The sequence below is a fragment of the Lissotriton helveticus genome, chromosome 11 (genome assembly GCF_964261635.1).
Source record: "Lissotriton helveticus chromosome 11, aLisHel1.1, whole genome shotgun sequence".
In the NCBI taxonomy this organism is placed as follows: Eukaryota; Metazoa; Chordata; class Amphibia; order Caudata; family Salamandridae; genus Lissotriton; species Lissotriton helveticus.
Window position 1 is genome coordinate 681,860,536 of NC_136072.1, and position 21,783 is coordinate 681,882,318.

The window sequence follows — 21,783 nt, forward strand, 5'->3', positions numbered from 1 at the left end:
CCAGAGACGCATTCAAAAACGCCACCCGCATACACCACCAACTAATCCGGTCTGCCAAGAAAGCCGCACTCAAAGACCGACTAGATAACAACGCCCACAACAGCAAGGAATTATTCAACATCGTCAAAGAATTTACCAACCCCTCAGCCAACTCCAACGACATCACCCCCTCTCAAGCCCTCTGCGACTCCCTAGCTTTGTTCTTCCACAACAAAATCGCAGACATCCACAACAGCTTCGACAACCGACCCGGAGACCAACCCACCCAACCTTCTGCAGGACCTTCCCCCCCATTGAACATCCTTAATAGCTGGAACCCAATCTCCACTGAGGACACCATCCGCCAGATGAACTCCATCCACTCAGGATCCCCCACAGACCCTTGCCCTCACCACATCTTCAACAAAGCTGACTCCATCATAGCACCGCACCTCCGAGACGTCATCAACTGCTCCCTCAACTCCACCACCTTCCCGGAAAGCTGGAAACACGCAGAACTTAGCGCCCTTCTGAAAAAACCCACAGCGGACCCCACCGAACTCAAAAACTACCGCCCCATCTCGCTCCTTGTACGCCGACGACACTCAACTGATCCTCTCACTCACCAAAGACCCTAACACCGCCAAAACCAACCTACATGAAGGAATGAAAGAAGTGGCCGAGTGGATGAAGCACAGCCGTCTGAAACTAAACTCAGACAAAACAGAAGTCCTTATCTTAGGTACCTCCCCCTCCTCCTGGGATGACTCGTGGTGACCAGAGGCCCTTGGAAAAGCACCCACCCCGACGGACCACGCACGGAACCTGGGCGTCATCCTCGACTCCTCACTCTCCATGAACAGACAAGTCAACGCCGTTTCATCATCTTGCTTCAACATTCTTCGCATGCTCAAAAAAACATTTCGCTGGATCCCCACCGAAACCAGAAAAACGGTCACCCATGCACTGGTTACAAGCCGCCTGGACTACGGAAACACCCTTTACGCCGGTATCACCGCTAAACTCCAGAAAAAACTCCAACGCATCCAGAACACATCAGCCAGACTCATACTAGACATCCCGCGTAAAGACCACATCTCCAGTCACCTGAAAGACCTTCACTGGCTTCCCGTCAATAAGAGGATCACTTTCCGCCTCCTAACCCACGCACACAAAGCACTCTACGAACTTGGACCCGAATGCCTCAACACACGACTTTCCTTCTACACCCCCTCCCGCCAGCTACGATCCTCCAACCAAGCCCTTGCTACCGTACCTCGCATCAACAAAACCACCATGGGAGGTAGATCCTTCTCCTACCTCGCAGCTAAAACCTGGAACTCACTCCCCACTCACCTTCGTCTCACTCAGAACCACCTAGCATTCAGAAAGCAACTTAAAACTTGGATATTCGACAAGTAATTCCCCACCCTCTTCAAGCGCCTTGAGACCCTCCGGGTATGTAGTGCGCTATATAAATCTTTTGACTTGACTTGACTTGACTTGACATATTGTGTGTCCCCGATTTCGTGGGGCATGGTGAGATAAAAGCTCCTAAATATTAAAATCCTTCCGTCGCGTGAGACAGCTGCTCCACCCAGGTTACGCGTCTCTGTCCACCACATACAGGAAAGAGCACTGATTTCGAGGGATTGGCTCTCAGGCTGGAGGTCGTCCCGAACACCCTAAGTATTTGAAGTATTTGAGGCCCAGAGGGCCAAGGATCAGTCATAAAAAATAGTACGTCATTGGCAAATAGCGCGATTCTGTTAGATCATTCTTGCGACCACTCAAACCACCGGATCAATGGGTCCTGGCGTACCCAGGCAGCCATGGGCTCTATGGCCAAGGCAAATAACAAAGGGGACAGGGGACAGTCCTGCCTCGTACCGCAACAAATCGGAAAAGATGCCGACCTGTGTCCGGCTACCCGCACTGAGGCTGAAAGGTCTGTATATATACAGTAGCTGGACATAAGCCAGAAAGCGCGGTCCTAAGTTGATGGCTCAGGGGAGTTGGAATAGATAGGTCCAGCTTAAAGAATCAAACGCCCTATCTATGTCAGCCAAAAGAATGGCCGCAGGTCGGCCTAACTCCGGGGCCTTTGCGAGGGCGTTGTGGACCCGCCAGATATTGTGCCTGATGGACTTATTTGGCATAAAGCTGGACTGGTTGAGGTGGATGAGGTCTTGGATGCATGAGGGGAGGTGATCTGCAAGAACTTTGCCCAGGAGTTTGGGTTCGTAATTGAGAAGAGAGATGGGGCGGTATGAGGAGGGGTCTTCTGGGGGCGGCGGAGTTTAAGGAACATGACGATTTCAGTGTGGCGCCAGTTCAAGGGTAAGATATGTTGTTCCAGTGCCTCATGAAGTGCCTCCAGCAGATATGGACCCAGTGCTTTTCATATGTGGCCGTAGGAAATCGCTAGGGAAGCCTTTAGGGCCGGGTGCCCTGCCTGGATGGGTACTAACCAGTGCAGCTCTGACTTCATCTACTGTTATTGGGGCATCTCGTTGGTCTCGTATGCTGTCTGGGCGCTTTTGGGGGTTATGCCTGTTAGGAACTCCTCTATAAGGGCGCTCAACATGAGTTCTTTCTGTTTATATAGGGAAGCATAATAGGCTGAGAATACTTGAACCGCCGCCTCTGAGGAGGTGCACAGTACTCAGTCTGCATGCCGAAGCACCGGGTTGGGAGTAGGGGACATCGCGACCTGACATTTTACTAGATATGTCCCCCCATTGATAAATCCTGTGCTGTGTTGCCAGCCAAACCTTGTGCACCTCATTAATGAGGTGTTGGTGTATTTGTTGCTGTACTTGGAGGAGATTGTAATGCAAACCCGGACTGGCACCCGTAGTAAGTTGTGCTTCAAGGGACATCTGACGGTCTTCTAATTCCAATATTTGGGCTAGGCGTTTGCATTTTTTGCCCGCCTGAAAGCTAATGTCAACACCCCGGATTGTGGGTTTAAGAGCCTCCCATAGAATAACACTAGACGGAACATAATTGGCGTTGGTCAAGATGTAGTCGGTTATGGCCTGACAGAGGACCTGGTGATAGCTAGGGTCTTGGAGGTGCCAGGGCAAATTACGCCACCGAAAGGAGGGCTTCCGAGATCGTAGATGTAACTTAAGTGAGACAGGTGAATGGTCTGATAATCCCCTGGGCAGGACAGAGACATGGGGCACCCTGTGTAAGTATCTGTGAGGCAGGAAGACATAATCTAGCCATGATAGGGTGCCATGTACGGTTGATAAGAATGTAAAGCCTCTCTCAGAGGGGTGATGGGCACGCCACGCATCTGACCACCCCAGTGTAGTAGCCAGGAGATGGAGTTTGGATCTACCTGTCTGGGGCTCCTGCTCTGGCTTGCGCGACAATCTAGGGGTGACATAACGTCATTCCAGTCACCACCCAGCAAAGTAACACCCTCTAGGAGTCCCCCACCCCCACAATTGTGAGATTCTATCGGTGAAGGGATGTTCCATAGGAGGAGGAGCATAGATACTGCCCACAGTCACTTATTCACCATGCAATGTGTCTGATATAATAGTGTAACAACCCCCGGGGTCTAACCACTGTCTGGATAGGATGAATGGGACACGGTGATGTACTAGAATAGCCATGCCCCCAGAGCCCTATGTGAACCCTGAGTGGTATAACGTGATGTACCCAAATCTGGTGAGGCATGGAATTTGAATGCACAGGATGTGAGTCTCCTGCAGGAGAAGGATGTCTGCTTCGCAGCGTTTGGGCTGCCGGAGAATGGCGCCCCTTTTGATTTTGTTAAGCAGCCCTCTAACATTCCAGTAAACTATGTTTAATTCCCCCAGCTGAGGAATGTGTGGAGTCATCTGTCGTCTATGAGGATTGTTATCTCAATTGCATTTGCGAAGGTATGATGTTGTATTTGTGTTTGTGCGATAACTACAACAGTATGAACTTGATAGGACTGAACTTTCCCCTACCCAACCCCCCATAATTCCACCAAAAAGGAGTATCTGTTGCGGTGGAGAAAATACTGGGACCCCATCAGGGGGATCCCGGGGATCTCAGCCAAACATACCCAAACATCCCAAAATAGCTAAACATAACAGTTCAGGGGCGTAACAGTTCCTTGTGTGGGCCCCAAGCCATATTGATTCTCCCACTGGTTCCGCATAAATGAGGAAAGTGCTGCCGCTAGTCAGGGTCGCAGGCCAGAGAAACTACGGCAGCGGTAGACACTATGATGTCTCGTCTTGGAGCACCAGTTGGATCTGGACCTGTGCCTCCTCTTGTAGTTACCCCTCTTCTGCCTATTTCTGTGCGATCCTTGTGAGGAGTCGTATTCCAGTGGTGGCGGGGTGTGTGGCTTGAGGTGCATAGTTTTATCCGCCCAGGCGAAGATTGCTTCAGGAGTATCAAAGAAATGTGAATTTGAGTTGTATGGCCCTCATTTGAGCAGGATAAATTAGAATGTAGGATATGTTGAGTTCCCGAAACCTGTGTTTGGCAGCTGTAACTGACTGGCGCTGCTGCTGCCTCAGTCTGGTGTAGTCTGGGAAGATCATTATGCACTGTGAATAAAAAAGCAACTGGTCCTTGTGGGTTCTTTCAAACTGTAAAATGGGGTCCCGGTCTGCATAGTTTAACAGTTTGGCGATCACCGGTCTTGGGCATTCACCAGCAAGGGGCTTCCTAGTCAGCACCCGATGGGGTCTCTCTACTACAAAACAGTAGGACAAGCAATCTTCTGGCAGAAGGGCCCTCAGCCATAGTATAAGGAAAGGGTCCATGGATTGGCCCTCGCACCCATCCGGGAAGCCAACGAAGCACAGATTGTTGCGCCAAGATCAGCCCTCGGCATCTTCAAAACGGGATGCCAGCTCCTGTGCAATGACACTGAGCTTATTCATCTTCTTTTGCAGGGAGGCCACTGTATCCTCCACAGTGGAGACGCAAGTCTCTGCCTCCGTGATATGGTCCACTGCGCTGCGGAGGTCCTGACACAGGAATGAAACCTCGGACCCCACGGCTCCAGTCTTCATATTGAGGGTGTCTCATGCCGGGGTGATCGCCGCCAGCAATGCAGTGGTGTCAGGGACCAGACCACCAGCGTTGCCTCCCCGAGCCATCTGGGGTAGTAGCAAATTGGTCCAGAGTACTTTGCTTGGGGCCGGAGTCCCCCGGCTTATCTTTGCTATGCTGGATGGTAGGACACTGAGGGGGAGAGGGAGAACACAGCGGGAAGCCACCCCTCTTGAGCAGCGGCGGTCTTGTGCCTGCTTGGGTTTCTACGGCCGGGTGGTATGTCCAATGACGTCAGTCGGATATTTCTTTCGGGGCACCTTGCCAGACACCTCCCAGGATAGCGCCACGGGCCGGGTCTCACAGAATACGGCCTCCCCAGACCACAAGCCACACCAAGCCTAGCTTGCCCGCTTCTGCAGCCCCCCACATGAGCATTTTTGCTTGTCTTCTGAAACTGGTCATCCAGTGAGTGCAGCACTGCATCCCGATGAAGGGTGAACATGATAAGCGTCACTTCCTGTGGCCACTGCCTTTTTTCACCATGGTAAGGGCAGAGGGCCAGAACCTATGCTACTTGTTCTTCCACTCAACTCTAAACTCATGTAATCCCCTTCTCCCCATCATTTCTACTAAGCTACTATTTATTTTCTTTCCACAAAATCCCACTATGTTGTAGTTAACAAGTCACTTGAATCCACAGAGCACTTATCACATCTGTAATTGGTGCATGCCATGGGATGTTTCTCTTTTTCTCCTGTGTTGCCCCTAAAATACATTTATCCTCTTACTTGTAACCAGGTTATACTGTGAGCTGCAACTATGTCACTCCAGGTTGGACCCTATCAAGCACATTCTGAAGTCAGCCTTGTACTGCTCATCTTTGAAGGCCAAACAAAGAATCTAGATTCTTTATTTGTGGACCTGCACACCCCAATGTGAGTCTGTGGCCCCAACTGGCTATACCCAGTGCATGCCTCAGGATTACCATTTATCACTCTTAATAAGATCAAAACAGCATTCACTCTTGGTCTATTTCTCCTGTGAATCCCTGATGGTCAATCCTCACCACTCTTAGAGAGAACCTCTGCATCATTTACGATTACAGCCTGTATTTAGTACATTTGCCTTCGGACCCTCTACTGTTAATCTTGTGTGCTACTTTAAAAGCTTTACTCGGGCTGCATCTAACCTGTGCACACCTGTTGGTCTTCCTTTTGTCTATCAAAGGTAGTCCTTAGGTCGCATTTTTCTGTGTGTTTCTCGCCATTGCTCCTGAATTAACTCAGATCACTTACAATGGCCCCCAGTGTATAGAGCATATTTGCTGCTCACTCATTTGGTGCTCCAGGAGTATTATATAGAACATGACAGCTGATTGAGTGCGTCCAGTGTACACCATGAACTGTTCCTTTCACACTAGTGTGGATTCTAGACAGGTCCACTCAATCAGGCTCAACAATAAATGAAGGGAAACTAAACGTGTTCTTCCTACCTCTCACGCCACTTGCCACCATTTCACACCTAAAAAAGGATAAGCACCACTCTGATTACACACGCACAGCACCAAAACGCTTACAAAATCGTTTACATTGCAATATAACATTCTTCCAAACAAACACCTCTCAATTGGGTAGCAAGATATGTGTCCACTAAGGGGCTTTGGCACCTCGTTAGATGGATTAAATGCTATACTAATATATTTACAAGCAGCACAAGGAAATACCTTTGAGTGTCCTTGAAGTTGGCTCTTCCATACATAGAACAAACAGCTATGGAATGAGAAGAAATATTTGCTTCAGGTGGATCGCAGATATGAAAAAGGTCTTGAGTAACAAGTAAAATGATGGTAAACATTATGATGTAAGACAAAGATGTGTTTCTCTCGAATATGTAGGCATGTATCCTGCAGTCATCAATCTTCTAAAAATAAAATCAGAAACTCATCTAGCCTTTTATATCAAAACTAGATACGCTTTGATGTACAAAGCTCATATAGCTGTATTGCACATTATATTCTGGGATCTTATACTTGGTTCAACACAATGTTTTTAGATAAATCATAAATATGTATCCTGCTGCTGATTTGAATTTTACATTTTAGACATAGATCAATGAAGAATGTGTTTTAGATAAGCAAACCATTTTGAATTAGCAACACATGTCACTAGAAATGGTAAGTGACAAGGGGATCGTATACATTTACCTTTGAGAAACTCACAAGACACTGATTATTATAAAGATGAATTTGGAAAACATAGCTTACTGTTCTAGGCACTTCAAACGAATGGGGAAAGCATTTTTCCAGACAGAGTATGGGAACATTTCTTCTGTACCATGTATGTATGCCTAAGGAAAAAGTGTGAATCTAGATTCAAAGTGTCAAGAAGATTATTTTTACCAATGTAATTGATGGAGTTCAAAAGGCAATTCGTTTCTTTAAAAGTCCCTCAGAGCCAGACCTAGACGTGATAGCATAAATAGAATTAAAAACAAAGTGTGAATAGTGACCAACGTTTTCGCAACAATACTCTATTATTTGATGTAGTGATGTCATTAAGGGCACATCGAAGGTCAATGTAGTCCTATTATAAATACTCAAAAAGAAACAATAGGTACCCTCTTGTAATGCTTAAATTGCCCACGTTTTTACCCTGGAAAGAATTTACTGACATTCTTTTACATGACCATCTGAATCCATTTTACATGTGTTTATTATGAGAGTGTCATCATCATCATCATCTTTATGTGAACGTCAGAGACAATAATAAAAGCATTCATATAAAAACTTATGAACAAAATATTCACAGCTATGAATTCATACATTTAACCCCTTGGGCGCGGCCGCGATTCTGCGCCTGTGCGGCACTTCTAAAGAGTGGGCGGGATCATGACGGCCCCCAGCCGTCATCAGCACACGCCCACCGTGTTGCATGACGGACGGGGGTCGTCATCAGCATGGAAGGGGTTAAGGTAAAATACAGCTGATTTAAGAAATCTCCCCACATTAAAACACACGTCCTCATTAGGCAGTATTTGTAAGAAACATAAGGCAGCTCTACATTGCTTGAATTTATGCATCCTTAAAAGAAGGAATAAAACCCATGATGCAGGTCCAGTCCTTCTCACCCAGGCAGGGGGGCAGCAGGTCAGCACAGCAGGGCAGCAGTTCCTTCAGAAAAGCAGTCCAGCAGAGTGCCAATTCTTTCAGCAGCACAGCAGTCCATGGTATCTCATAGCAGTGTTATGCTATAGAATGTTATGTGATGAATGTCGCTTGCCTTGTTTTCATGGTGCTAACTGGGTTCGTTGGAAAGTGTATTTCTGAATCAGGATGGTGGGTGTCTGAGGGGATTACCATTGACTTGAAAAAACAACATCATTATCATGGAGTACTTGACATAATTTCATTGGCGATGACGTGAAGCGCGGACTACACCAGTGTTGTGGTATCTTCACCTTAACTCACATGCTGCAATTATTGTACTGATCTGACTTCTGGACGTGCTATACTTAACGCTTGAATTTTAACATTACTGGTGAGTGTGCTGCATGTGCCCACTCCTACACTTCCTTAACCTCTATTTGGGACTTTTCCTTTCAGGTCAACATGTTGACGTGCCAGCCATTATATTTACGGTTTGCCAGGAAGGTTTGCTCATCTTTCCTCTCGAGCTCTCAAAGGAGCTTGTGTGCATGAGTCCATATCCTCACAAGCCATTGCTGGTGAGCCGCATTTTAGGAGCAGAATATTTGAGTTTGAGTGGCAGCAAGTCTCAAGTCACCACGGTGAACAGCAAGCCCTATCTCCTTAAAAAACTCCCTCAACGTTGACTTACTCATGTTTTGGGCACCATTTTAGCTGGTGTATTCAGATTAAAGGTAGTCAGGAGTTTCGCTTGCTCGGTGACGAGGACACCCATTTCCTTCAATAAAGAGTTCAGAGAATTTCTTGTATGCTGTAACGGGCACACCTACATTCATGAAGCATGCTCAGGGATGGGCACACCTTTATGTGAACACATTACATTTAGATCAAAGCATCTCAGGAGTATAATTTTCTCGGTGACAGGCGGCCCATTTCCTTTCATAAAGAATGTCAAGATTTTCTTGTGTTCTGTGATGGCAAATGTACATTCTACGCATTCTGTGCAACTACATCCCCTTTTGTATCGCTCAGGTGGTTCATTACAGGCACTGCCATATTTGGGGAAACATCCATTGCAATGCAGTTATTACATCGCACTGCTTTTACAACGCAACTGTTACAATGCAACTGCCTTTACACCGCATGCCATTACAACGCATGCCATTACAATGCATGTCACTACAATGCATGCCATTACAACGCATTATAAGGAAGGTAATGGAGTTTTTTTTGTTTTAAGGTGGATATGGGTTTTGGGGTAAATAGGAATAGTAATTTTTACCACTACACTATCCAACACTTTCCCTACTGTTGCACTCACTGGAGAGGAAATAGTGATTTTTACCTCTACACTATCCAACACTTATCCTACTGTTCCACTCACTGGAGTGGGAATAGTAATTTTTACACCTACACTATCCAACACTTACCCTACTGTTGCCCTAAAAGTATTAAGCATTGTAATGGTATGCGTTGTAATGGTATGCTTTGTAATAGAATGCGCTGTAATGGTAGTTTTTAAAATTTGTGTTAATGGCATGCGTTGTAAAATCATGCGATGTAATGGTAGTTGTGATGTAAAAACAGCATTGTAAAAGCATGCGTTGTAATTGTTTGCGTTGTAATATCATATATTTCCATATTTTTGCTGTGTTTTACTTTTTGTGACAAACACATCCCTTGAATTAAGATTGTTTCCATGTGGTTACTTTCTGGATTGTTACATGTGACTACTTTCTCACCTTAAGTGTTTGTATAAGGCATATTTCTCTTACGTCTGGAACATACTTATGAAGTGACATTATGCAGAATGTCACTCCGCCTCTTTTCTTGATGATCCCTGGTGAGCCTTCAATTCCTTGGAAGAAATGTAAAAGTGCTTTTGCATATGATGTCAGAGTGTTTGGCACTTCATTAAGTGTGAAACGCAAGTTGTCTTTCTTACTGCGTTGCCTGGGGCCAGAGGGCCATGACGTTTTTGAACATTTGCCAGAATTAACAGCTGATCTAAGTGCTAATTTGAATGGCTATAAAATATGCCTAAAAATGTTGGATTTACATTACTTACCAAAAGTTTCCAAAGTGTTAGAGAGAAATCAATTTGATAATTGCATGAAAAGATCTGGTGAATCGGTTGAAGAGTATATGACTATTTTGAGAAAACTGGCATAAACCGCTAGTAATGAAGACAGATTGAGAGACTAGTTTAGGTTAGGCTGTAGTTTATAGAAAGCTAAGGAGCACTTTTGGCAAAAAGATGATCCCTCACTCTCCGTAGTAGTAACTATTGCTAAAACGTATAAACATAGTTTAGCATGCATAGATGTGATAAAAAAGAGAAGCAACAATGAAAAGAAGGACTTAGTACAACTAGTTTCTCCCATAAAAATCACAATGATTAAAGCACACGTTAGAAAGTTCAAAAAGAGTTTGGAAAGGGTGTGAAGAAAGCTCAAGGGAAGTGTTTTAGGTGTGGTGAATATGGTCACTTTACTCATTTTGAAGGTTGCATGTGTTGTAAGACCATCTGTAAGAAGTGTGTGAAGAAGGGACAAGTTTCAAAATGTTGCAGGAGCTTTGATAATAAAGGCACTGAATATGACAAGAAGAAGATTTGAGAAGTCAGATGTGAGGACTCTGATGATTCTTCAAGTGAGGAGTCACAGATCCAGGATGGTACAGTTGGTCCTTTGGAGACAGAGCAAGTTGAAGGTATATCAGTTTCAATGTTATTTGATTCAGGGGCAAAGATAACTCTAATACATAAAGATTTTTTCAAAAGAAATCTGTTAGGCAAAGTCAAATTGTTCAAACCTGATATTTGTCTGAAAGGGTATGGGGGCCAGTCAATCAAATTGATGGGTTACTTTAGTGGATCCATACAGTTCAAGGACAGAGTAACTGCGGGGAAGGAATACGTCTCCATTAGAGGTGACTCTCTCATCTGTTGGTATCATTAGAGAGACCTTTAAAGTGTATCTTGATCCGAAAGCAAATACCTCGGTTAGACTAAAGTAAGTTGCACAAAGTAGTGAAGTGTGTAATGTCAAACTACATTTTGAACAGGAATTTCCTAAAGTATTTCAGACCAAACTAGGTTGTTTGAAGGATTATGTGCATAAGATAAGAGTAAAGAAGTGTGCAACACCTGTAGTGAGCAAGGTTTGGGGGGTGCTATTGATAGTTAAGGACAAGATGAGAATAGAGTTAGACAATTTGAAGAATAGTGGCATAATTGTAAAGATAGAAGCCACGGAATGGCTTTCCACAGTAGTCATAGCAAAAATGTTTATTAGGGAGGTTGGCCTCTGTGTGGATCTGTGTGAGTTGAACAAGTGCATTATTGTTGATCACTACCCATTGCCCAATATCAACGAGATGCTATCAATGTTAAAAGGGCAAAGTGTCTCTCATCAGTTGAGTTCAGATCAGCTGATCATCGGGTGAGATTATGCCAAGATTCACAAGAACTGACTGCCTCTGCCACCCTGTTTAGTACTTACAAGTTTGATTACATGCCATTTGGGTTGACCACAGCAGCTGCTGTTTTTCAGAGGGAGATAGAGAGGGTTTTAAAACTAATTTTGCGTATAAAATCTTATGTAGATGATGTGCTGGTGTTTGGTCAGAATGACTGAAAACACAATAAACAGGTGTGAGAGGTTTTACAGAGATTTAAGGAAAGTGGATTCATCTGAAGGCCGAAAAATGTAAGTTCAATTTAAAATAAATCATTTACTTGGGTCATAAAATAACGTTGAAAGGCATTGAACCAAAAAAGGAGCTTGTTGGAACCATTAGTAACTTAGTCAGTACTAATTCAAAAGAAGAGCTAGTCAAGTTCCTAGGAATGACTGAATATTATAACAAGTTTGTTGATAGTTTTGCAGAGAGATGAAAAATATATGAGGTTACTACTAAGGAAAGGTGTCATGTTTAAGTGGAATGAAGAGTGTGAAGATGAAATTAGGGCAATGAAGGATTGTCTTAGAAATGCATCTTGTCTGCAGAGTTTTGAGCCAGGACAAGAATCTACCATAATGTCTTATGCTGACTCAAAGGGCCTTGGTGCCGTTCTCTTGCAAAAGCATAATGATATAGAGAAAACTATTTTGTTTATTTCCAGAGGTTTGAAGGGGGCAGATCTAAGTTACTCAGTCATCGTCAAAGAGGCATTGGGGATTTCATGGGCAGTGCATAAAAATAAAGGAAGTTTGTGTGGGGAAGCAGATTCCTCATGAATACTGATCACAAACCTCTTAAAGAGATCTTTGGAAAAAAGGGGCTAGATGCAGTTGCTGAGCAGGAGAAATAATGCACTGAAGAAGATGCATTTGAAGTATGTTTGATCAGAGAAGGAATATTTAAAGAAGATGAATGGTTAACTGAATGAGGCAAGGAAGTTGTACAAAGAGTCAATAATGGTAGCAGTAATCAGGACAAAAATCATCCTCGTTTATAAGGTTTTTGGAGAGTTTTAGATGAATTGTCTGTGCAGGGAAATTTTGTTTTCAGAGGGACCAGATGAATCCATCCTGCTTCCTTAAGAGAAGACTTGGCTTCTTTAGCACATGAAAGTCACACAGGGATCTCAAAAACAAAGGAAAGACTGTATTGGTGGCCAGGAATGGACATCCAGGTGGAACAGAGCATTGAAGAATGTCTTGAGTGTTCCAATACAGACAAAGTTCTAAGAAGTAGGCTGCAGCCCATAATAGTCAGAGAGGTACCCAAACAGCCATAGCAGGAGGTTGCCTCAGTCAATCTGGGTCCCTTAAGGCACAGCAACACTGATAAGTATGTGATTTTGTGCTTCATTGACATGTATTCAAGATGGCCAGAGGTGGCGATAACCAATTCACTAGACACATGCAATGTGATGGGTTTCTTAGAGCAAATCTTTGAAAGAGAGGGATTTCCCATGTCTATTCTTACAGATAAGGGTGTACAACTTGTATCTCATGTTAGGGAGACATTTCAGTAAAAAGGGTACCAAACAAAAGAAATCAGCTTTATATCACCCCGAGACCAATGGCATGGTGGAGAGACTGAACTAAGTCCTTAAAGAGACTATACAGAGTTCCATCGCAAGAAATGTGTGCTGGAAACGTTAATTGTTGGGTAAAATAAAGAATTACAGGATGACAACACACTCCACCTTGGGGTTCTCTCCATTTTAACTAACATCATTTCACAGTCCTTCTGACTGGCAGATTATCCACAGGTCCAGAAGTGTACTGATGAGTTGGCACCAATATTTATACCCATTTGTGCCTTTCAAGTGGGAGAAGCTTGCAGAGGCTTGCCTTGGCTCCAGACTAACTACATGGGGGTAAGCAGTCCTTTATGAGATGGCAGGACACAGCCAATTCAATTGCAAGTGGGCTCTGCCCCCATCTTGCCAGCGATGGCCATCCAGGCACACCTAATCACTCTATTGTGTGGTTGTCTGGGAGAAATAAACAAAGTCCAACTGCCAAGTACACCCAGTCATGTGACCCAGTTCACAGAGGGAATTTAGCAACTTTTTAATATTGGCATTTCAAAACCGTAACTTAAAATCCAACTTTATAATTAAAGAGGAGTTTACATTACAATTTCTTAAAAAACAAAGAAGGAATGTTTACCTGTTCCCAATTAAAAGTTAGCAATTATTAAATGTACTAATGCAACCCAATATTATACAATGGGAGAGGTAGGCCTCACAGTTCTGAAAAAGGATTTTAGGAGTTTTTTACTACCAGGACATATAAAACCTAAAAGTAGATGTCCAACCTTTAAATTACAATGTACCCTGCCCTATGAGCTACTTAGGGTCTACATTAGGGGTGACTTAAATGCAATAAAAGGGGAATTTGAGGCTTGGCAAGGCGGTTATGTTGCAAAGCTGAGTTGGCAGCCTAAATCTGCTTGCAGGCTGCAGTGGCCGACTTGGGACATGCTTTAAAGGGCTACTTAGGGCGGCAGCACAATAAGTACTGCAGGCCCTGGTATAGAATATACAGCTGTACTACGGACTTATAAGCAAATTAAATGTGTAAATTTTACCTTGTTTTGGGGAGTGAGCATAAGCACTTTAGCCCTGGTTAGCACTGTGAAAGTGCACAGAGCCCTAAGGCTAACAAAAATGAATAAAACAAAAATAAGAGAGGTGAAGGCAAAACAGTTGAGGGTAACCCTGCAGAGAGGGCAAAGTCTAACAATATTGTTTCAAAAGATAGCTGAAAATTTGAAAGTGGAGTTAACATTCATAGAGTAACAACTGGGGGTGTTAAGATCATACCTCCCATGGGTTTTCATGACATTAAGAGCAAGTGTTACAGATGTGGTAGTTCTACTTATTTATCTGATAGTTTCAACTGTTTTGCTAGGTGTTCCACTTGTGGTAAGTGTGTCCTCATAGGGCATTATGCTTGGGGGTGTAGAGCTGAGAGAAAATGGAGAGCTCATAGTGTTACAGATGGGGTAAAGAAGATGGTATTCAAGAATGATGCTACAACAGATGACACTTGTGTGTTAATAATGCCTGAGTGTGAGGTCGACTTTGGAGGAAAGAAATTTCTAGATTCGGTCTGTCTTACACAGCTTATTGGCACCGATTCTTTTTGCATACAGAATATCATGGATTTTAACCTTATACATTTTGTTGCGCCCCTGATCAACAGTAGGTATTGTTGTTGACTTCCAATTCGCTAAAATAAGTGACTTTGGGCCATATGTATCAAGGTACCAATTAGCGATTCTGTAATAGCGATTTTTAAGAAATCGCTATTTCAGAATTGCTAATTGGTATGTATCAAGAAAATTGCTATTTGTTAGCTATTTATTGATATTCCTTAATTGCGAATTCGCAAATTGCGAATTCGCAATTAAGGAATACTTTCCCATTCATTTCTATGGGCCAGGAGGCCCACAGGAATGAATGAGAAGTTATTCTCAATTTGCGATTCGCAATTTGCTAATTACAAATTGAGAATAATTTCAAGGGTGCAGGGGTGTCCAAAGGACACCCTGTTGCACCCCGAAAATATGCATTGGCACTTTGAAATATGCAAAAATGGGCATTTTTCAAGGAATTCGCAACTTACCACCAACTAGACGTTGGTGGTAATCTGCGATTCCTTAAGGCCATTTAGCAAACTTTTTTGGGCTTCTTACAGTGCATTTAAGGAATCGCAAAATTTGCGATTCCTTAAATGCAATCGCAAAATAAGGAATCGCAAATTTTGCGATTCCTTATTTTGCATGCAGATTTGGGTGATACATACCATTTTGCAAAAATGTATTCCCAAACGCCGAAATTCAGCGAATTTCGGCATTTGCGAATGCATTTGGGCGTGATACATATGGCCCTTTGCCCCTAGGGTAGTTAGGAAATAGAGCTGGTTTTTTTTGGTGGTTTTTTTGGTGGGAAGATTATTTGACCCGGATGGAGTACCAAAGAGAGCTCCCAGTGTGTGACAAGTTGGCCTGGTATATGATGCTCACTAGTTCTAGTGATCACCTTGTACCATGCCAAGCAACCCTTATGGTGGAGGTTGTAAAGTCAACCTTATAGACAAGCTATCCTAGGGGTAGCATGGACTAAGCAGTCTTAGGCTAAACTCTGTAAAGGCATGTGAAGCAAGCTGTTTTACCATACACAATCCCCTTGAATACCAAATGAAAGGACACCACACAGATATATATTGAAAATATATATAGATTTATTTCTACAAAGATACCCTATACTCTTTATGAGCACAGAAGCATATGCGTTAAAACAAAACACAGTTTAAATATACAAAAGCTGCACGAATATGGATGAGCCCGAGGGGCACCTAAACCATATACTAAAATAGTGGTATAAGAACCACTATGGGGAAAGTGAAGAGGCCTAGGGCCTGGGGAATCGCTGGAGCTGTTCGAGACTAGCAGTGATGAAGTCGGGAAAGGCCCGCGGGACTCGGGTGCAGTGCGGAAAGTGCACGCATGCACCAATGTTAAGTCAATGGTGCATAAAAGTTACAAAGTTAGTGTTTTAAGAACCTTCCGATGGACCTACAAGGATAAAACTTTAGACACAGGCACTAGAGGTGTACACCAGTGTGGGAACACCGGCGTTGCTGAGTTACCTCACCCACAGGAAGCGGGTGCACAGGTGCGAAGTTGTGTCGGGTTTCGTCACGCAGGTCGATGGTGCTTGGAGCTGAAGATGCTGCAGGCGGGTCGTCTTGAAGAGTTCCGGTGGATCCAAGGGTGGATCTGAAGAGGTGAAGACCTGAAAGCAGAGGGGACAATGTTCAAAGTCACTAGCCAGTGACTACCGTGGAACCAGGATGGAACCAGGCAATGTCGGGTGCAAACAGGTGATGAGGCAAAGATTGTTTCTGCAGCCACGTGGACACGAAGAGGTCAAGGACGTCCAGGAGTCGATCACGAGCTGTCCCACAAAGGCTCTCGCTGATGGCGGTGTCGGCAACTTGATTGGAGCAAACAGGCCTTGGCTAAAGCAAGCCACGTAGGAAGTGATTCAAGCTTCTCACTCGGACCAGCAGGGTCAGAGCGGGTGCTCCTTTTCAGGGGAGCAAGGGCCAATCTAGAGCAACCAGACCAGTGGTGTAGTTTGTAGATTTTGTTGCCAAGGTGGCCACTAGCCGCGTGGCAAGTGACCGGGATGGCGCATCAAGTGGCACAGTGCAAAAGGGCCCCACGCAGATCGTGGAGATGCTGGGGGGCTGATCTTAGGTGCATGGGCTGCTCGAAGTTGGGGCTTCTCAAACCCCAAAGCACAGCGTCGAGGGTGCCTGGGGGGCTGTGCAGTCAGCTTCTCGGGGGTCTTTCAAGAGGTGCGGTCCCACGTCTCTCGGTGCCTCCACGGGTCCCTTCTTTGCAGGAACTGTGGATAGGGCAGTGAGATGTCTGGGAGTCTGGGTCTTGTCAGGCTCTGGGCTCGGGCTCCGGCGGGAGGCGGCGGCAAAGCAGACGTCGAGTTGCTGGTTGGTGCCTGTATTCACAGGGTGGTCACTCCTTGGCTACAAGGGAGATTCTCTTCAGTCTTCTGTGCAGCAGAATGTCGAAGTCCAGTCTTCTTCTTAGTTTCAAGTCGAGTTCAGGATGATCTGAAGTCTCAGGACACAGCTCCTACTCTTATTCCAATTCTAGGGGCCGGATCACCTACTAGGTCCCTCCTCTGGGTGGGACCAGGAAGGGGGGCGGTTATACCCCCTTTCCTTTGTCCAGCTTCGCGCCAAGACTGGGGCAGGAAAGCCCCAGCACCGGTTTGAACTGGCAAATGCACAGGGACACCTTGTGTGCCCCAGGCATGTCTGATTCTATTCAGCCCTGTCCTACCCAATACACAAAATCCTGTCTGGGGTGGTGCTAGCACCTCCCAAGGCAGGAAACCCTTTGTCCAAGCTGCCCTCGCTGGAAGGACTCCCAGCAGCAGGAGGTCAGACTTGTGTCTGTGGTGGCAGCATCCATTTTGTGATGCTGAGGCTCTGTTTAACTTTAACCGGGGTTCAGGCTAGGTACATGTCGTGTTCCTCTAGAAGGGTGGAATGCTACCCCCGTCGCCAGAACTGGCGAGGGGGTAGTATTCCAATTCGTATGACACCTTACTCGACATGTTTTGATAAAGCCAAACCAAAGATAGCATTTAACCGCGAGGATTATAATGCACTTAAGAGTATATGGTATGACAGTATCATGAAACAGCTAAAGGATATGGTTCCGAAAGCTGCAGACAGGCTCAGCTCATGCCAGAGCACCATCTCACATATTTCCAAGCACCCTGCCTCCAGGATTGATGAGGCCTTCCATAGGAGTGGCTGATAGGAACATATGTGTCCATTTTAGGTTAGGTATAGGCATACTACACCTAAGTAAGGGGTGGTTACACCGACTTACCCCAGCTGAGTGATCAGTCAGTTGTGTCAAATATGGAGGCCAGTCCAGGGGTGGCACAATACGTGCTGCAGCCCCTGGCAGGCCTTGGAAACACCTATGCCCTGGGTACCTGGGTACACTGTTACAGGGGCCAATAAGGTGAACCAGTTCCAATTTCGTTATGCACCTAAAGTGCATTGGCGTTAATTTAGAGAGAGAACAGCAGGCTGTGGGTCTGATTAGCAGGCCCACAGCCACATTAAGTCATAAACCAGTGAAGCAAAAAGCAAAAATTTGGGGTGACCATAGGATAGCAGACCCTACTCTCCTACACAACCCCCCCCAAACGCAGGGACATTAGACTAACCTTGACCAGTTGTGTCTTCATGTTCTAAGTGGAAGTACCTGGAGAGACCATCTGCATTACCATGGTCAGTCCCTGGGCGGTGCTCCACTGTAAAGTCCATGCCCTGTAGGGAAATGAACCACCTGAGCAGTTTGGGGTTTTCATCCTTCATCTGATTAAGCCATAAGAGGGGCTTATGGTCGGTCTGAATCTTGAAGTGAGTGCCAAACAAGTATGGTCTCAACTTCTTCAGGGCCCACACCACAGCAAAGGCCTCCCTCTCAATGGCTGACCAACGTTTCTCTCTGGGGGTCAGCCTTCTGCTAATAAAAGCAATGGGCTGGTCTTGACCATCTACATTAAGTTGTGAAAGCACAGCTCCCACTCCCAACTCAGAAGCATCTGTTTGGACAATAACCTCTCTTGAGTAGTAAGGACTCTTCAGGATAGGTGCAGAGCACATGGCCTTCTTCAGGTCATCAAATGCCTTTTGACAGCTTAGTGTCCACTGAACCTTTTTGGGCATCTTCTTGGATGTCAGATCATTAAGAGGAGTCACAATGGACCCATAGTTCTTAACAAACTTCCTGTAGTACCCAGTCAGGCCCAAGAAAGCTCTGACCTGAGTCTGGCTAGTTGGAGGAGTCCAGTCCTTTATGGTCTGAATCTTACTCTCCAGTGGTTGAACTTGGCCTCCACCCACAAGGTGGCCCAAGTATACAACCTTGCTCTGCCCTATCTGGCACTTGGTTGCCTTGATAGTGAGGCCTGCCTTCTGCAGAGTCTCTGTGATAAGTTCACAATGGGGTGAACCCTAAGACAACCTGACCTGGGTCAGTAAAGGTAGGTATGTATATATAGGTCAGTGTCTATTTAGTTTGAAATCAAGAATTCATCATGAGCAATCCTGTTACATCACAGACTTTTTAAAGCAATTACTTAGGTGTAGTACAAGAAATTTATTCCAATTTTTGAAAATTAATATACATGGTAATGTGTTTTACCAGAAAACCACAGGTAATGCCTCATTCAGGCAGACAATTTCTTCATTGAATCAAGCAGCCAAAAAGGCTCAACACAATAGTTTCAGAATAGTCCTTGTGGATTCATATAATCATATGGAAAATTCACACAAAATTATACAATGAAAAATGCGCTCAAAAGTGAAAGAGAGGAGACAGTTTGAGAGGGATGGGTGTGATTGGGTGTTGGTGGGGACTGGGTAAAGGATGTTGTGACCATATAACAATCACAGTGATAAATGCAGCCTTTCCAGACTAATTTTGTTCATTAGTTCCGTTGAACAACTTTAACATAGGGTTCGTATGTATCAACAAGTTATTTCCCATGTTAAGTAATAGAAAACATTGCGGTCTACGTTTCGACCCCTAAGGAGCAAGGGTTGATTGAAGCCTCATACTGGGGTCTTCTTCAGGACGAAAGTACATGGAGCGCCTAAAAATGACATAATTTTGAAGACTGTCAGGATTTATGTTAATATTGATTGCCGGGTTGTACTACATTTATTTACACGGGAAGGAAGAATTGATTTCTTACTTATGAGCAGGTCGGTCAGTGGCCTCATAATAATGGACCTAATTCGGTTCCTCAGTCAGGGCCATTCATCTAGAAATAATTCAAAAAATGAAGGATGTCGGTTTAGGAAATGGGTTAAAGAGTAACCCTATCAATTTAACATAAAAATGCATAGTGTGATCCCACCAGGGGACTTACTAGGGCATCCGGGGCTTTCCAAATTGGCACAGCGTTATGGCTTGGTTTCTGCTCCTCCAGATGGACGTATCTGAGAGTTTAAGAAAACCAACATGAGAAAACAAGGCCCGTGGGCATGGTCTTGAGTAATGTGTTCAGACGGGCGAGATGAATATTGCTTCAGTTCCATGTATGAACAATGAAACGTCTGGACTGGGCGTGTGTGACTAATCATCCATTTAAGAGAAACTAAAAAACTTGAAAAACCCAAATGGGAATCACAAAGCTAATTGGGGCGTCATGGTCCGTGGACATTGTCTAAATTATAAATAGGAGTATTAGAATATTTACGGGTTAAATTACTACTCGTCTAAAATTGCCATTTGTACAAAAAGGGGCTGTTCGTGCACTGCTAATCATGAATTAAATTAGGAAACACCAGCCCCGCGGATGAGCATCGCAGTATCTTACCATTGTCTCCACATCTGCGCGGGTGCTTTCATCCACACGGCCTGACCGCGAGTGAAGCGAGCGCGAGGTGCAGGCGCTGGATACCGGCCAGGGGCTCGTCCGTGTGGACCAATCACAGGGCGCCACCTCCACCCCGTTGAGGGAGTGTATGAAAATGGTCGTCAGCGAGTGAAAACGCGACGTACCATTGAGGGAGGGTTACAAATGCCTATGTGCCGCCGGATTGTGCAAACTAAATAGGAACTAAGTTACCTGGACTAAAGGGCTCAGTCATATATTCAGGTCATCTGATCCTAAATTGCGGGGTCTGCAGAATTCCGACAGTGTGGGAAGTGGTTGTTCGGGTCTGGTCAAAAAGTCAGTTACGGAGGGGACAAGATTATTTATTTAATCTAATTCAGTTAGTCGATTATCAAAGGCGCATGTCACGCGCGCTGTTCCTCTTTCTGTACATAACCAAGACGGGGCACCCTTTATTATAGTGACCTGTAGTGTCTCACAGAGGTATGCATTATACGTGGCACCTATGTTTGGACCTGGAAATCACCGGGATTAAGGCAGACTGATTGAATCCGTGTGCCGATTGTATACAGGAATATCATCCACCATGTGGCCCTTGATCTACAAGACATAATAGCATCATACTTTTGTATTAGGTACGCCTATGTTTTGACGTGTAACGCCCAAAGTTTACAAAGAGATATAAACATTTTGATAGATGACATATCACATTACAATAAAAAACTCGGCATGTACAACATTGTATATAGTGTCCATAAACAATGAATTGACATTCAATTGTGTGTGTTAGGCTATGGTAAAGACAAAGTTGGACAGAAGGCATACAGTTCTAATGGGACGCACTGGTATATGACCCAGAGCTCAGTCACGATTAATCAAGGCCATTTGGGAAAAAGTCGAGTCTATTTCATTCAACCCATTTTTCACAGAATCAAATCGCTGCATCCATTTGCATTCCCTTATATTCAAGATGGAGTCAAGGTCACCACCCCTTGGTCCTAAAGTGATCTTCTCAATGACCACCCATTTGAGTGATTCAGGTGTGTGGGCCTTTGTTTGAAAGTGGTCCACTAGGGGTGCCCCTACCGTTTGGCATCTGATTCTGCTGCAATGCTGAAGTATTCTATTTTTAATCTTCTGCTTAGTTTGGCCTATGTATATCATCCCACATGGACAGAATATTGCATAAATCAGACCAGTACTGTTGCAGTTTGTCAATGCT

General features: G+C 44.7%; 1 protein-coding gene across 1 annotated transcript in view; it reads right to left on the bottom strand.

Annotated features, from left to right (window-relative positions):
* The window catches only part of SLC4A5 (solute carrier family 4 member 5), a 659,349-nt gene that overhangs the window by 408,525 nt on the left and 229,041 nt on the right, over positions 1-21,783 (bottom strand). The window contains 1 exon segment of the mRNA XM_078665747.1: positions 13,625-13,664. Within this exon segment, the coding sequence (XP_078521873.1) occupies positions 13,625-13,664 (40 nt within the window).